This window comes from Lepisosteus platostomus, chromosome 9, assembly GCF_059453375.1.
Source record: "Lepisosteus platostomus isolate fLepPlt1 chromosome 9, fLepPlt1.hap1, whole genome shotgun sequence".
Taxonomy (NCBI): Eukaryota; Metazoa; Chordata; class Actinopteri; order Semionotiformes; family Lepisosteidae; genus Lepisosteus; species Lepisosteus platostomus.
The window spans coordinates 44,260,711-44,279,431 of record NC_142619.1 but is presented as its reverse complement, the minus strand read 5'-3'; the positions used below and the strand labels follow the sequence as shown (position 1 = coordinate 44,279,431).

The 18,721-nt window shown below is 34.3% G+C and overlaps 1 protein-coding gene across 2 annotated transcripts in view; it reads left to right on the top strand.

Annotated features, from left to right (window-relative positions):
* The window catches only part of grm8a (glutamate receptor, metabotropic 8a), a 269,794-nt gene that overhangs the window by 220,192 nt on the left and 30,881 nt on the right, over positions 1–18,721 (top strand). Inside the window, exons 8-10 of one of the 2 annotated variants that reach the window (XM_088645158.1) lie at positions 4,727–4,789; positions 12,396–12,535; positions 16,516–17,451. In XM_088645158.1, coding sequence (XP_088501284.1) covers positions 4,727–4,789; positions 12,396–12,535; positions 16,516–17,451 — 1,139 coding nt within the window. The remainder of the gene's footprint in view (positions 1–4,726; positions 4,790–12,395; positions 12,536–16,515; positions 17,452–18,721) is intronic. The other variant, XM_088645159.1, reaches the window with a different exon arrangement.

The window sequence follows — 18,721 nt, the reverse complement described above, 5'->3', positions numbered from 1 at the left end:
CAGTCATTAAAAGCAGTAAAATCAGAAATAGATGCCAATTTTCTCTTTGTTTTAGTAATTATACCTTGTTGCCTGTCAGGCAGATTTACCTCAAGTTGTTTTTTTTTACCTTGGCATATGCTGGGGTCCTTTTGTGACTTGGCTATTATTATAGGTTATTGTTATAGGTATCACTTCAAGTCATTTTTTGCATTATTGATTATTAGATTTATTATATTTTACTGTATGCTCCCTGGATGATTACTACATATAAAAAATATGGGGTGTACAAAACATAAATTACACCCATTGGAATATAAAAATTCTGACAGTATAAGGCTACAAAGAGCTACAGTACTTGCTGATTTCATACCATAATTCAATTAAAAAGTATTTTCTGAAAAAAGTTTAAATGGATGTTCTTTACCTTAAATTCTACATACAGTACAGTAGAACTGGTTCTTTGACAGTAATGGTTTCAGTATTCCATTTGAGTATTTTCTTGCACGCAGTTTTCTTAATAATATTACAATGGGGTTCACACCTGGACTTTGACTAGATCAATTCCAAATATGAAATTTCTTCTTCAGCTATTCAGCTGTATTTCTGTACAAATATTTAGGATCATTGTCTTGCTGTAAAACACTTTTCAGCTCAACTGACAAATGGATGGCCTTACATTCTTTCTAGAATTTTCTTATACAACACCAAATTCATGTTTCTGTGAAGGATGGCAAGTGTCTACCACCACACCATGCTAGACAATCGGGGTGAGGTTCTTCTATTTGCAAAACAGTATTTTATTTTTGCTGTACCAAACATTTCTTTGTCCAGACAAAATCATTCCAGTTGTTCCAGTCTTGTGGATCATCCAGTTGATTATTGGTAAATGAGATGGATGGCATTGTTCTTTTTGAGAGAGCAATGGTTTCTTCTTGGCTATCTTCACATGAAAACCATTCCTGTTTAGTTTTTTTTCTTGATGGTTGAGGCATGAAACCTGACGTTACCCATGGTGAAAAAAGCCCACATGTCTTCAGATGTTATTTTGAAGTTCTTTATGACTTCCTGGATTTTCTGGATTGCACCTGGTGAAATCTTGGCAAGACGACAAGTACAGATTAGAGTAAAAATGTTTTTGTTTTTATATTTTCTATTTAAAAGACTGTCCAAACATAGTCTTTATTTACTATACCAAATTAATTAACCACCTTATTCCAATGATCCCTTTATTTGTGAGAAATAAACTAGAGGTTCACTTATTATTTCACATTCACTTATTTATTTTCTTTCTACTTCATAAACCATTGCATCTTAAAACATTTTTCTCTTTTTAAGTAAAGAACGGTTTTGATTGAACAAGGATACTGGGATAAGATATGGTAATTCCTGTAATATTGGGGTTTCTCAAACATTTTCTTAGCACTGTATTATTTTAAAAACATGCAGCTCAGAAATAAATTCCATATGTTTATTGGTGTGTGTATTCACAGTCAGTAGGCTAGTATTGTAGTTTTGACGTTGTTTGAAAAACATTCTTTTGGCACATTATAAAAGGCAAATTATAAAACACCTTCACTTTCTGTTTCGGCACATTGATTGGACTTTGTAATGATTCTCTGAAGTAAAGAAAACATTGTTCAATAAACAGCTTTGGAAAACAAGTAATTATTTTCTAAATCTATTTGTTGAACAATATTGCCTTTACTTCAGGAAATTTAGGAAAGGAAGAATATCATATATGCCTTCTTATTCACACTGCAAATCACACCACAAAAGCAAATGTACTAGGCAGCCATAAAGTCATTGTTTCCCTGATTGACTGCATCCTACAGAATCCTATCAGTCCTCATTCAGTTGCACTCTGTCATTTGTATAATCCAGGTAATTTGACTTATGATGTAACCCAAACCAAAGACAGATTTCTATACTATTGGGGTCTACATGTTTTCCGATGGAGTATGATTACAGGTTGAACTTCCCAGACAGCTTAATTTAATTTATATATTGTAATAAATAACATAGAGTAAGGTGATCAACCATTGCCCTTTTCCCTCAGTAAGTCTGTCCGTACTACAAATCATCACAATAATGTTTACGTCTGGGACATTTTGTGACCACATCAGTTTAGCCATCTCAACAAACTGATGCTAATGTTTGCTTTTAGTGGTTTCCATAAATAGGATTAGGCTTCAGAGAAAATAAACCCCAGGAAAGGCTTTACATTCACTTTTTTTGTTGTTTGTGAAGTCAATTTGAGTGGATTTAGGTTTTAGATAACCAAAGCAAGATGGAAACAGACTGTCTATAATGAACATTACATCTTTCATTGTTAGTACAATAAAAATATACTTCAGTAGCACAGACCTTTGAAACGTGAATTTTTTTTCTATGCCCCAAGACATTATCACCACTGTTCCTTTCACTTCCACATTTAATTATATTTACACCAAATGCACAGTACTTTTATATATACAATAGTTTAACTTGTGTGCCGTCTAATGGATTGGCATTTCAGCCAGGGTTTATTCCTGTTACACTGGGGTGTCTGGGTTATGGTCCAAGTTAGTGTAACCCTTTAAGGATAAATCAGTTACTGAAAATAGATATTTGAATAGTGACAGACCCCAGCTTTCAACAAAATGTCTTTAGGGATCCGAACATGTCAACAATAATGGCAGACCTCTGTCCTACACCCAACATGCTCACCACAACCATACACACTTTTTAACCCATCACTAATAATCTAATCAATTAACTTCGATCCAGTGCACCAATTTAAAGGTGACAGAGTCCTCTACTGGCAGGTTAGCTGATTATACCAACTTTCAATAGTACAGCCTGCTACATTACCTTTTGGAAAAAATACACAATATTTTCTGTATATCTCTTTTTACAAAAAAGAACTATGAACTCTGATAGTAGCCAACCATGGTATGACAACCATATAATAAAATTTTAAAAAGTATTATAAAATAAAATTATATTTTATTTTCTGTCTGTGGCATGAAATATGGGTGGAAACAACAGTAAATATATCAGTAGGGTGCCAAATTTATTGTACACGAAATGAATGTAACCATGGGAAAAACAACAAAATCCTAATGAAATGAGCACTGAGTCAGAAGGAAAACCACAAACATAACAGGCTGTAATGTTTAATTATTTAGATTCAATTACATTGGGGAGCCATAAGAAATTAATGCTTCAGCTCAAAGGTTTTTGTAAAAGGATGTGCAGTGATTACATTTATGTGCAGATGTTTTCTAACAATATTGTAAGTCTTGTTTCATGTGTTTACATTTTACAATTTTTATATTAAAACTGATATGTTTTGGAACTTTGGATATCATTTTGTTTTCAGTGAAGAACACCAGAACAGTAACAAAATAACCAAGAGCGTTTTATGATATTTATGTTAATGAACCTCTTATACAGCAGAGTGGTTAATCCAGTCAAACGTTTCAACCCTTAATAAGCATACAATTTTGAGATTTCAACATTGAGTCCAGGCTTTGCTGCATAGCAGCTGCAGTTGGGTTCCCAGTGGCAGTATACTTACAACAATACCTGATTTCTGCCAGGATTTGGAAGAGTGGAACTGGCTGAAGACATAATACTTGCCATGAAAAAGTGACACTTGTCAAGGATCAGTGAGATCATGTTTCCATGGTGTTCAGCCTCTGATTGGCTTTAGTAATACATGTATGTTCAAGAACCACTTATGGAAAGTAAAGGTCAGTATTTTAATACCTAAAGCTGTCAACATGGTGTAAAAAGGTAACATTTGTAGGGTAAACTGCAAATAGCACATTCAAAAATATCTTCTCTTGTAGGTCTTTAATGGGGAAAAATCATCATATCTGTTCTTCATTTATTTGCTCATGACTGAACAAATCTTTATATCTTTGATAAATGAAACTTGAACTACATTACAAAAATGTGATACTTGGAAATTAAAAAAAAAATATTCAAGGCCAGTACAGAAAATGCACTTCATAAAGCACAATACAACCTGTAGCCCAATTAACAATCTCTGTCAGCATATATTTCTAAAAGTACAAATAAATTGGGTAAATCAAAGACAGCTGATTATCTGGGGGATTCATTTTCCTCAGATTTCCTGTTGGAATTTCAAAGAGTCATTAACTGTAAGCATGACACTCAGTTTGCTTTTGCTCTTTAGAAAATCTGGAAGATTAGATCTATTTTTAAAAGGGTGTTTTTATACAAGGAAAAATAAATAAATGTCACGTTACTCATAATCCACCCTTATAGCTGCAAGCAGACAACAAAAGAAGGATCATTTTATTAAGAGGGGTTTTTAATAAAAACAATTTCAAGCTTCTCATCTCAATTCAAATTCCTTTTGGCTTGATGGTCGTTGACAGATGTCAGCACTGCTTAGGTTTATCTGGAAAACTAGCTTGTCTATACAGTATGTACTCTAAAACTAGCTGATCTAGATGAACATGATATCATATACAGTAGCTTGCTTATTTATTTATCTTTAACTACCCTTGTTATTGCTTCTGGTAAGTGTGGTGTAAAGCAAGGGTTCTATCTTAAGCTTAAGTAAAAATGTATTCATGTTTGCATTAAATGAAATTAAAGAAAAATCTTTAATGGACTTTAAAGTTTTTAATTTTTTTTCTAGTCAACATTGGCACATTTATGATATTATTTGAAGTTGTATATCTTCTTTTGAAGTTAATGACTGGTGTTTCCTTTTTTTGCGTAATACAAGGACACCATGTCTCTTGGGAATTCCAGAGTTTTACACAAGGATCAATATCTGGGGGTGAATTCAGTAAGTTGTAATTTTTAGAGTGTAGTTTCTTTGACTTAATGCATGTTGTTTGGCCTCAGCTGAGTGAATGTTGTATCAACCTGAGAGCTCCCAAATTGATTTTATATACATTTTATAGTTCATTATGAGTCACTCCATTTATTTTTTATTTTTTGGGATTCAGTAACTCATGCCAACATCTTAAAGACAGTATTATAAGAAATGTTCCTTGCATAAAACGATAATAAATGAGAAGCACCTAAGAATGAATATAGTCCTGGGCAGAAAAATCCAAATAAAATGTTATGTATTTCATTGAGGATTGCAAGAAAGGTACAGGTTTTCAAGAGCTCTCATAAAATCTAAGAAAAATGAAATATACTGTACATCAGAAGTTATTTTACATTTTCAACTGCAGTGTAGTATTTAGGCTTGGGGTGGCTCAAATAATCAAAACAGTCCCTTCCATATCTGACTCTCTGAAGCTTACAGAAACCGTCTTTGATTTTAACTTTTCTTTTGAAAGCTATTGTGCAGATTACTTGTGAAATTTACAGTCAAATTATGATATCTCTGTTTCAGAGGTTTACTCATTTCTTCTGACATGGGATAATTGAAAAATATAAAGAAAAGCGATGGCAGCATAGTATGCAGAACCTCATTGTTATTGAAATGTCTGTTCCTGTGGATGACTGAATTGACTAATGTAGAAAGTTTTAATGGGCATTTTCAATTTAATTCCTTAGATTAGCATTTATATTAATACTTCTCTGGATGGACTGTTATGACTTGAAAATATGATGCTTACCTGCTGTTAAGATGGGGCTGGGTAGATTAAGTAGGTACCTCTCTAATACTGAGTACTACTGTACCATAATTTGCATTTATCAAATCATTAAAAAAAAACACTAATGAAATTATTTATTTGAAAGCCACTATGGGAATAAGACTTTTTTCTTCCCTTTTCCAGCACTAAGGACAAGGGGGAGCCCAATGATCTTTTTCATCTTTTAGTGACCCCATCTACTGTAGTCCCAATACCTACTGATTCCCCATCTGAATAGGAGAGTGAACTGTACCACTGAATTCCGCAAAACTGTAAATGAGTGTGAACAGAAGTAACAGGCTGGAATGTTATTGAACCAGAAATATTTAATTTCACCTAAAAGGTGATTCTTATTAAAAGCTTAGTTGCATTCTAAATGTTAAAAATGAGAAAGGTGAATTTTATTACACAAACCAATAATTCCACAGAAGTGTTTCTTTTGACTGCTGGAGAACATGCATGATTTAATGCGAGATGGAACTAAAACCCCAATAGAATAAGTGTTTCATAGGCTAGAAAGCCTAAATTAATCATAATTTAATGATAGAAGAACACAAAAAATGAAAAACATTTTTTTGTAATGATTACACTTTTTATAATGTTTTTTCATTATAAAATATATAGCAACCGTGTCTACTTCCTCCCCAACTTGGAATGTATGGTACATTTGCATTCATACAGTCATACAGTCTCATACAGCCACTCAACTGTAAATTAAGAACGATCTTCTCCATGTAATGTTTCCAAAGATGTGTGTCTTAGTCATGAACAGAATTTTAAAAAAGGCTGTGGAGCAATTATTTAATCAATTCTTGTTTGCTAACATAATAGGTATCAAACAATAAGTTATAATGTAAGATATTACATTGTTAAGGTTTAATTTCTTGATTCAACGATTGATAAAACAATTGATTAATAAAAGTAGAAATTGCCAAACCTGACAAGATAAATGAATGGGGTCATGTTAAATGTCTTAGAAGATCCTTCAGATAGCCTTTCATCTACAATGAAAATAATTGAGAAGGAAAGATTACATTGTGTTTTAATTAGTCACAATGGTGGACAATGAACTTTCTTCTTCGTAACAGTCAACCAAAAGTTCTTCCTAATGTGCCAACATTTGTAAATGAATATTGAAGCCTAGATTAGGCCATATAAAATAAACATTGGAACTACATGTAGCATACTTCATAACATCAACTGCATCACACATAGTATTGTTAAATAAGCAAATATATGGTATCTCCTTTGTAATTATTCTTCTCATGTTGTCAAATGAAATTATTACATAAATATATTTATTCATAGGAATTTGGACAGTGACACAATTTATGCTGTCTTGGCTCTGTACTCCAGCACATTGGAGTACATAATTTAGACGTAAATACCCTCGAAATAAAGCTGACATTCTGTACTTTAACCTCATAGTCATTATTTCATTTCAAATCTGGTGTCCCCCAGGGCTCAATACTGGGCCCCTTGCTCTTCAGCATTTACATGTTCCCACTTGGTCAGCTTTTAAGATCACATGGCCTCAGCTTTCATTTTTACGCTGACGATACTCAAATATACATCCATACCAAACCCGACACTGACGTGGCAATCTCAATTCTATCTAATTGCATCTCTGACATAAAAATTTGGATAACTCAAAACTTCCTTCATCTTAACTGTGACAAGACTGAAGTCATGCTTATTGGTACCCCCCATCAACTTCGTAAAGCCAGTCCTGTAACCCTGTCTGTAGGTGGCTCTGTACTTGAGCTTCAATCAAAATTGAAAAACCTTGGGGTTATATTCGATTCTGGCTTAACATTCGACCCACATGTACAGCATACTGTCAAAACATCTTTTTTTCACCTTAGAAATATCGCAAGACTACGCCCTATGCTATCATTAACTGTGGCTGAAAAGCTGATCAACATATTTGTATTCTCTCGAATTGACTACTGCAATGCTCTGCTCCCTGGTGTATCTAAATCTACTCTGAACAAGCTGCAGTATGTCCAAAATTCAGCAGCCAGAATCCTGACCAGGTCTAGTACAAGTGATCACATTACTCCTATCCTGGAGTCCTTGCACTGGCTTCCGGTCAAATTCCGCGTAGACTTTAAAATCCTCATGCTCACCTACAAGGCTTTACATGGCTTGGCACCTCAATACCTGTCTGAACTTTTATCGCCCTACTCCCCACCTCGCAACCTCCGCTCTTCAAATTCTCCCCTCCTTACTGTCCCCCAAGCCCGTCTACATTGTATGGGCGACAGGGCCTTCTCCTGCTATGCTCCCAAGCTCTGGAACTCTTTGCCCAAGGATATTAGAGAGTCACCTTCTCTAAACTCCTTCAAATCCAGACTCAAAACCTTCTTCTTCAGAAAAGCCTTTACTTAACTGGTTCCATTCTTCACCCCTCTGCTCTTCTTAATAACATCTTCCACGGTCTCCTCTATTGTTATTGTTGTATTGTTGTAATTATAATTGTGTCCTGTCTTGTGAAATTTTCTTATTTATTGTTGTAGTCTTCTTATTTATTGTTATTGTCATCCTGTAAAGCGCTTTGAGAAGCCACCTTTAAAGGCGCTATATAAAATAAAGTTTATTATTATTATTATTATTATTATTATTATTATTATTATAAATCCAATGTGCTGGAGTACAGAGCCAAAACAGCAAAATAAATGTGTCACTGCCCAAATACTGCACTGTATATATACACTTAATGTAAAATAGGTACAGAGTAAGTAATGATGATGATTTGATCCTGACCACGCCTTGTAAAATTTTTAGATGTGTTTGAGGATGTATATCGAGTATTTGGGTATAGTGAGATTTGGCTTAACCCACTTGGCTGAGGGGCCAAGTGAAATGAAATAAAGGAACTTGATTCTGACTCCCAACTGGCAAGGTGTGAGCTCCAGGGATTTTCCACACTATTTCCAGTAGATATCTTCCTTTCTCTGAGATGTTGTGCCTTTTAGCTACACCAATCCCACTGTGAGATGAGGTATTAAGAGGGCATTTTCAGACCCAGTCAGGAATGGAATGAGTAATTTACAGATGAGACAAAAAAAGAAAAAGATTTACTTTGTAAAAGAAACTGGCTTGGTATCCCAAAATAATGAATACAATAAATACAGTAAGTGTCTATTAGTTTTTGTAGAACTTAGTACAGTGAAATTTCTTCCAGTAGCAACAGGGGTGTTCAACCTTGGCTTATATGCTCACAATAGCTGCTTTCCTATTTAGAAGCCTAAGCCAGCTTCCAGAAAAGAATGAGAGCTTCCTTCAGTTTAGTCCCACTTCAGTATTATCTGGCTCTATCCCTTTTTAAAAGGTACATATTCCTTTGGAAATGTAATTCAATTAGTGTGCAGAGAAGATGACTACCAATTAATCTGTGCAGGTAAAAGATTAATAATAATAGATAAAAAGTACTCATAACAACGCAACATACTGTATAATTGTGTTTGGAATTTTAGTATTTTTGTCTATTTTGTCTATTGAGACATTTTTATTTAATAAACAGTTGTGTGTTAAAACAATAGCCTTTTGCATGTTAACATGCTCATGTAATTAAGTAAATTAGTGCACATTAATTCTGGCTATAAAACCTTGATATTTATTTAATTCAATATATACTGTAACATGTTACAAAAATATAAAATGACTTAGTCTTAAATGAACAATTTCTGTCATTGGAATATATCGTCATAGCTCTGGTAACTTGCTATGTTCAACACACACATGAAAATGTTCAGAATGCAATCTGATCTGAATGATAAAAATGTAATGATCAAATTGAATAATGTTACAAGTGAAGAAGTTTGAATTTCAGCAAAATTGCAAAGAAGATATAAAAAGTGACTGCATTCAGTCTTCAGGCCCCTAAATCAATACTTGGTGAAAGAACGTTTGGCAGCAGTTACTCTTCTCATTTATTTTTTGGATAGATCTCTACTACCTTTGGACAAATGTGTGATGTAATTATTGTCTGGCAAATTATTGTTTCAATTATTCCCCCTGGCACAAATACTCCACTTTTGACAAGTTTATTGGGGACTCTTAATGGAACCTGCAACCTTAGTCTTTTTTTTCTAACATTGTTCTCTTGAAGTCAAGTCAGGACTTTGTGACTAAATGTCCACTCAAGGACATTTATTCTCTTCATTCTCAAAACACTCCATTCTTGCTTTAGCCTTGCACTTTGTTCTTTCTTTGTTCTAATATATTATATATATAATATATTTTTTACTATTTATTTATTTATTTTTAGATTCTTGGATGACTCAAGCACAATTTCCAGTAGGATTGATTTGTACTTTGCTCAGTTATCTCTCGATTCTAAAATTCTATTAGAATATGATGATGTCCCAACCATGCTTGGTTTAAACATTTGTTGAATTTTTACTTTATATGTACCATTTGCATTTAGACCAAAAACTTCCAATTTCTTTCTTGTCTGATCATAAAACCTTCTTCATGATGCACGTCTGCAGTTTATCTTATATGAGATTTGAATTTTTCACTAATTCACTAATTTCACTTCTTTCCACCTGTTCATACAGACACGGTTTGTATAGAGACCAGCATGAACAATAGCTTCCATTTTAGACGGAAAATTGTAAAACTTTCAAAGTCCAGACACTATGAAGTGGCTTCACAGCGCCACTTCATAGTGTCTGGAAGGAACGTGATAATTCCACTCCTTAACGATTGACTGCACCATGGTTAAAGGGATAAGTAACAGGATAAGTAACATTCTCCTGATCTTTTTCTCTTTACCACTTCATCCCTTACTTTATTTGAAAGCTCCTTGGTCTTCATGATTGATTTCTTGTATTGCCATGTGAGTTGTGACTTGAAATTCAATATCTGAGGGAACTTACTGTGACAGATGCACTAACTCTGAAGTTGAGCCTTCAGACTATGTTTTCCACCTGATCTGATTTGGGGTAGCTGCAGCAATAGCAGAGAATACGTATCTTTTAATTTTCTTTAGATATCTTTATATTAATCGATACACATACAGTACTTTTCAACATTTTTATCTTCATTAGTTTGGAATACACTGTTAAGGTTATAGCTATAAAAAACTATTTTAAAGTGTCATCATTTCAAAGTGCTACATACAGTATGAACCAAATATATGACCTATCCAATATTGTAGGATATCTTCATTATTTTTTCACTCATGTTGAGGATTTTCTTAGGTACAAACATTGTACTTGTGTAGAACCTCACCCAACACTTGTTTAATTGGAGATAAATACAGGTACATTGTCTTCTTTATTAATGTAACTTTTCCAAAGAACTGCCTATATCTGATACATTGCATATTATGTTTCTTCTAAATGTCAGTTACTTCTGAATACTGTACAGTGCTTTGCAAAAGTATTAAAACCCTTGCAAAGTTTTGTTGCTTCAAAGTTTACATGACAATTTGAAGTAGCAATTAATTAATTATACACAACCTACTCCACACATTCACAGCAATACTTAAAAAAATCAATGAATGCATAAGTAAACAAACCCTTTGATTTGAAAATCCTCAATTAATTTAGGTGTACAAAACTACCAGGATGAGCCACACAATTATTTCAGTGACTTCTGTAACTGTGCAAAAATAGTGAATAACATGATTAAAGAATACCGTAAATACACCTTTCTCTGTATGATTCCTTTAGTCAGGTAGTGAATTTCAAACAAAGATTCAAACATGAAGACCAAGGAACTTTAGTTTAGAACTTTAAGGATAAAGTTGTATAAAGGAAAGGTCGGGAGAAGGTTTTTATACATAATATAAGTATCATCTATTTTATAATATAATTATTATAATTGATATAATATAATTATTATAATTATATACTTATGATAATAATTATAATTATAATATCATAAAATAATTCTAATAATACCCATAATATCTCTGGTGAAGCTGATCGTTAAGATGTGGAAGTCATCCAGACCCTACCTACTGTATATCAGGCTGCCCCTTCAAACAGCTGTTACACAGTTACAGTAAGTGCCTGAGATGGGAGAAAATGTCTATGGGTCAAACAAATGGGTTAACCAGCAAAGTAGATGAGACTTCTTCAAAAGGTCTTCAATTGTTGATAAAGGTGCCTCCATTAAATATTGAGTTAAGCATATTACTTTTTTTTCTCCTTAGTTTTTTCCTGACAATTACTGTAACATACAGTATGTACATAAGAAGTCTGCCTTCTGAGCAGATTCCTAAATTTAGAGACCTAAATCAGTGTTTTGAATAAACTATTCACTTTATTCAAATATATGCACCATTTTGGAGTTTTACAAAATGAAACTCTGGGTTAGCATAATTTTGCAAGGCACTGTAAAATATAGGAAAGTAGTGGAGCAGCAGTCTCTCTGAGCCATCTCTGTCTGTTTGAACTGTGGGTGTACACCTCAGAGACCATTCAGAGAGAAAATATCCACATGAGGTTGAGACTGAAATCTGCTGCTGCCAGTATTGATATGACTTCTCTTGAAATGGGGAAGAAATACGAGATTTATGACTAGTCATGCAGTCAGTCTAGTCTAAGGGGTTTCACACCTCTACTTTGCATTAATTAGTCACAGTCACCTCAAGAGATAAATAGTTAATAAGCAGCCTTTTAATTTTGATTTGTTTGATAAAAATGTTGTTTGCAGGGGTGTCAACATGCCATTCATTGTGGTGCTCTTTAGATGATTCCAGATTAATGACAATTTGTCACTTTTGTATTGCAGAAAAAATATTGTGGACCTTTTTAATAATTATATCTTTTTTCTTTTTAATAGGAAGTGCAGGAACCCCTGTCATCTTTAATGAGAATGGGGATGCTCCGGGGCGATATGATATTTTTCAGTATCAAATCACCAACAGGTCAACAGCAGAATACAAGGTTATTGGACACTGGACTGATCAGCTTCACCTGAATGTGAGGACAAAAAGAGTTAATATTTATTTTCATTAATTTAGTGACTGGATTCATGGTCATGATAGTAAACCATGGCCTGACATTCAGGATTTTCCATATCTTATGTACTCATGATCTCATGGTGGCAGTGGGAGCCTTTACTCACTAAAGTTGTAGTAGCTTTCTCTTTGAGTTATTAAGACATTTAGCATTCCATTTTTCTGTTTTGTTCTCCTGCTGTAAGCCTGCTGCACTGCATTGATCTGTGCCTAATAAGGACAAAAAAACAATTCATACATTCCCCTGTGTAAATAACAGTTTCACCTTAGTGAGGACACAGTAAAACAACGCATTTAAAACTATGCATTTGAGACAAAATCAATCAACAATCTTCATTACTGGAAAACAAATAGCAAACATTTATTTGCTTACCTCAAGGTCTTATTCTTTGTTATGTGCCAGTATAAATGTTCAGTATATCAACATGTTTTTGAATTTGATAGAAGCAATTGTTTTCCTTTGTACTTGGTAATAATAATAATAATAATAATAATAATAATAATAATAATAATAATAATACACTTTAGTTTATATAGCGCCATTGAAGGTGGCTTCTCAAAACACTTTACAGAATAACAACAGCAACAACAATTAAAAATAAACATAAAAAATATACAAGATCAAGCACAAGATCAAGATCAACACAATGAGAATATGCAGGGAAGACAGTAGATGGTGGTACTAAATACAGTAGGAGCAGAGGGGTGAAGAATGGAACCAGTTAAGTAAAGTCTCTTCTAAAGAAGAAGGTTTTGAGTCTGGATTTAGAGTTTAGAGAAGGTGACTCTTTGATATCCTTGGGTAGAGAGTTCCAGAGCTTAGGGGCATAACAGGAGAAGGCCCTGTCACCCATAGAGTGGGGGGACAGTTAGGAGACCAGAACTAGAGGAGTGAAGGGAATGATGGTATACAGTATAAGGATGTGATGTCCATGGTAAAAGTGAAACATTCTAGGCCCTGAAACTGGAAATCATTTAAAAGTTGGAGAGCATTGTTAGTGTCCTTAATACTCTATATGAAGGAAGCTCTTCAACCAGTGTTCTCATAAGACAAATGTATTTATTAAAATGTTTTAACAGACATTATTAAGGAACAGCAGATTACCAGGTTGTTAAACAGTTAATGGATTCTGTATTATTCATCAAGTTCGTTAAATCCTATTATTTTAATAAAATGAAAGTATGATTTTCACTAAAATACAGGTAAAAAAGGAATAACAAAATGTGTACATAAAAAGTATAAGAAAAATTAATGAAGATGACTCATTTGACAGGAATGTGAACATGACTTTTTAACTAGTATAATACTGTATGTTGTGGATGATTATTAGGATTTATTCGGTGAAAACTGATTATGATATACTGCTAAAGTTGTTTGATAGAATTTGTAGAATATGTGCAGTTGTGACTGAAAAATATTTCAATTCTTCCGAAAATGTGTCCTTGAGCAAGTTATGAAAATGTCTCTAACGGATTTAGAGAAAGAATTCCACAGATGTGGTGCTGCTCACAAGAAGGAGCCTGGTCTTATGGAAACAAAAAATCCTGGAACTGTGACTTTAATCTGCAAAAAGTACGAGGGAATCCAAGATTAATTTCCTTGCACTCCCAATGGTATTGACAGTATAAAAAGCTGCATTTAAATTGAGAAAGAGAATGATATATTATTGACCTAGAGTCAGAGGCCATCATCAAATCATTAACTACCTTTACAAAGGCTTCTTTAGTACTGTGTCTCTGTTTAATCCCCATCTGAAAAGGTTCAAAGAATTAATTAGATGCAAAGCGAGATTGTAATAGAGATGACAACCACCCATTTAAGGATTTTTGTGAGAAAAGGCCATTTGAAAATAGAACTGTAGTTGTTATGTTTTTAGGAGACTTAGCCAAGTTTGTTTTTTCACACAGCTGTGATGACAGTGGATTTTAAACCATTTAAAGGAAAAATTACCATTAAAAATGGTCAAAGTATTGAGAATCTAGGTTTGAATAGAGCCATAGATACAGTATAAGGTCCGGGGTACAAGTAGTAGTTGTCAATTACCAATGAGAGCTCAGTAAAAACCCAATTATTAAAACTAACACAATATACAGTGCTTGCTCAATACAACCATCAGAGAAATAAAAGATCAAGTGTTCTTCTATGTATAATTTCCACAAAATTAAAACAGCAGTCCCTTACTTAAGGTATGAGGTCAGTGATTTTAATGTTAAAATCACTGTAGCATCTATGGTCCTGATCTACTGTATAAAGGAGGAAACTCTCTCATTGTGTCAATAGCTTCTACTCTCTCTTCTGTTTTTTTTTTCTCTTCTGCATCATCTGAATTTCTTCTTGGGGGCAGTTTACAGAGGTTTCAATAGGAATTGACCAAAAGAGATTGTGTCCAAAATGAAACCTTCTAGATATCATAACAGGGAAATACACAATACTGGTAAAAACTGGTTATCTTTTTTAACCATGAGATAAGACAGCTGTTCTCCTGAATATTTATTGTCATACAGTAAGATATAAACACTAATAGTAGTATACTGTATTTAACAAACGCATATCATTATGAAATCTATGTAAAATATTGTTATTCCTGTTTGACGATCATTTAGTTATGTAAGGCTACTACCACATGCCTTTTTCTGATTCATACTGGCAAGTACTTGCACTGACCATTATAGAAGGCAATACCATGGTAATGCCCCTTTGCCTCATTTTATTAATTGAGGCAGTAGTTTGTGGCATAATAATTTTTTAATCAATATTAATATTTGCTGTGTCAGGGTATTATTGTGCTGGAATCTTAGAGTAATTTTCATTTCTAAATGCAGGTACAAATCAACCCTGACAGATATAAAGGTATAAAGGAGATTTATCAAACCTTAAGGTGTTTGATTTGCTGTTCTTCCCAGTGATTATTTCTTTCTGATCATGACACAATAGCAGCTTAACCTCACAACTCACAATTTACTTATATACAGTATTACAGTTAATAACTTTAAATCTCTGTCAGAAGCTGGGAAAAAGAAACAAAGAACAAAGTCTAATGGAATTAAGTCCCATACTTCCTACATTGCCCTGTATTTTCTTACTGCTGAATCACTACAATAAAATGTGGTGTTACTTATTGGGATAAGCCTACAGTATTTTTAATGTCTATATATAATTTTGTTTCTGTTGCTTTCAGTGATAGTATTTGACACTTCTCTCATTAGTTTAACAATTAGCTACATTTGACCCTACTCCACATTATTGATCAGTTTAGTAATAATGCCTGTAATTCTCTGTAACCTAAGAATACCTCATTGGATTACTTAGTCTTAAGTGTTTTATGTGAAATTGGAAAAAAAAATATTTAGTTTTAAGAACATTCTGTTTGATCAGGGGTTGACACTTTTTAAAATAAATAGCTGGATGAGATCCCCCCTAGCTGCTAACAATTAAATGAGCTAAATAAACTATTTTCCCTTCTCTTGTTAGCAAAGTTTCTAATGTTCTTAAGGTCTACCATATGTATTGCGTATTTCAAGAATATCCCCAATACTATTTTGTTCACAAAAAAGCAGAACTTTGAGCCTCAGGCTCAGAAATACACCACATAGTGTTGCTGTAACCCACTTGTGCTTCTTTATATGAAACCATCATGCTCACATATACCACTGCATTACTGAAATGTGCTACTAAATAAGTTATTTGCACACACACATTGTTTAAAACAACAATAAAACATTGTTTAGTGGGAGATAATGTAATATGATATTATAAGATAACACTACTTGAGTGCTTTTTTATGTACAGTATGTACAGTATGTACTGTAGATTGTAATCACCTTATACTGGATTTGAAAACATCAAACCACTTGTTAATTAAAATGGATAGAGATACCATAAATGGAGATATCAGATACAGTACGAGTCTAATTTGTTTATTTTTGTTTTTTTCTCTTCAGCTTGATGCTATGCGGTGGACGAGAGGAGATCCCTCCATACCTGCCTCAGTCTGCAGTGTCCCCTGTAAGCCCGGTGAGCGGAAGAAAATTGTAAAAGGAGTTCCCTGCTGCTGGCACTGTGAACGCTGTGAAGGCTACCATTACCAGGCTAACGAGTTTAGCTGCGAGCTGTGTCCTTATGAACAGAGGCCCAGTGAAAACCGCACAGGCTGTCAACCAATCCCTATCATAAAGCTGGAATGGCACTCACCTTGGGCCATTGTGCCCGTCTTTATTTCAATGCTAGGGATCATTGCCACAACTTTTGTCATTGTGACTTTTGTCCGTTACAATGATACGCCCATTGTAAGGGCTTCTGGCAGGGAACTGAGCTATGTTCTTCTGACTGGGATTTTCTTGTGTTACGCCATAACCTTTTTAATGATTGCAACGCCTGACATGGCAGTTTGTTCTTTCAGGCGCATATTTTTAGGACTTGGGATGTGCTTCAGTTATGCTGCCTTGCTAACTAAGACCAACAGGATTCACCGCATCTTTGAGCAAGGGAAGAAGTCTGTCACTGCACCCAAGTTCATAAGCCCTGCATCACAGTTAGTCATAACCTTCAGTCTCATCTCCTTTCAGCTGTTGGGTGTATTCATCTGGTTTGCTGTTGACCCTCCGCATACTATTGTGGACTTTGGGGAACAGAGAACGCAGGATCCCGAGAATGCCCGAGGGGTTCTCAAATGTGATATTTCAGATCTTTCCCTTATCTGTTCTCTTGGATACAGTATTCTTTTGATGGTTACATGTACTGTTTATGCCATAAAAACAAGAGGTGTTCCAGAGACATTCAATGAAGCCAAGCCAATTGGATTTACTATGTACACAACCTGCATCATTTGGTTAGCTTTTATACCGATATTCTTCGGTACTGCCCAGTCAGCGGAAAGGGTAAGTGCGTTTTAAAATCAATATAATATCCTTGTCCAAAACTGTTGCTTGAATATTTTTGGAAGACCTAAGGACTCCATGTTCCCAAATATTTAAAGAAGGAGGTATTGGGATAGCAGAACACTTCAACACTGCTCTGATTTATACAAAAAGACAGTGTTTACAAAACTGACATTTGAATATCTCACTTTACATTCTGTCCTTGTTTTCTCTAGATGGAAGCATTATTTGAAAGGAATGAGATTCCTAGCTATACACATCAGTACTCAAGCATGTCCTTAAGCCCCACACACATCGTGTTAGTTCATAATGAGGCACAGCAGTGGGACACAGCAAGGTAATTTCATCCATTGTAAACCCTAGAGTAGCTCAATGTGAACTGTACTCTTAAAAAAGCAAGCAGATGGCTATTTGTCAGGGATTAGGTTTATGCTGTGGGAGGTGATCCAGAAGTTAGAAGGTTCCAAAAGACTGCTGGTTGATTGTCCCTGATGTACTGTAGTTGAAACCAGTTGACCTAAATGACATCATTTTGAATCTCTCAGCAGTCAGGCACAGTTAACCAGGGCTGGAAATGTGGGCTATTTATAGTGTAGTTATTTATAATGGATAGTATTTATTATCAAGATGAACCATGTTAGAATGAAGACCTTCCAATATTGTAAATAAAAGTCTGATCAAATATTCTATCTTAAAATTATTCATCTTAATAAGTATCTTATACTATATGTGGTAAGTGTCATGGCAATTGGAAGCCTGTCCTTGAAGCACCAGAAAGCGCAGGATTATATCATACTTGTTCATTGTAAAGCACATAAACAAACAGGCACAATTCAAAGATACCGATTATAGTCAGCATGTCTTTGGAAGGTGGAAAAAAAAAAACAAAGCACCCAGAAAATCCTACAGAAATGTCAAGGAAACATGTAAACTCCATGCAGAATTACCATAGTCTGGATTAAAGGCTAGAAGCCAGGAGCTGTGAAATCTGCAGCATTAAGTGCAGTGGTATCACATTGCTCATCATTCACGTTTGTAAAAAATGGATAAAAAATAATACTGGTGATGCAAAAAAGAAACAACTTCAAAGATGCTTATTCTTGTCTACCGTACAATTGCCTCTACAAAGAAACTGAGCATAGAAAAATATATTTGTTTTCCTAGCAGTAACCTTTATGTGGAAAATGTATCACATACTGTATATTGCCTTTCAAAAGCCTGATACTCAGAATAGGAAATATTTCAGTGCCTCCTAAGTGCTCCTGGTTTT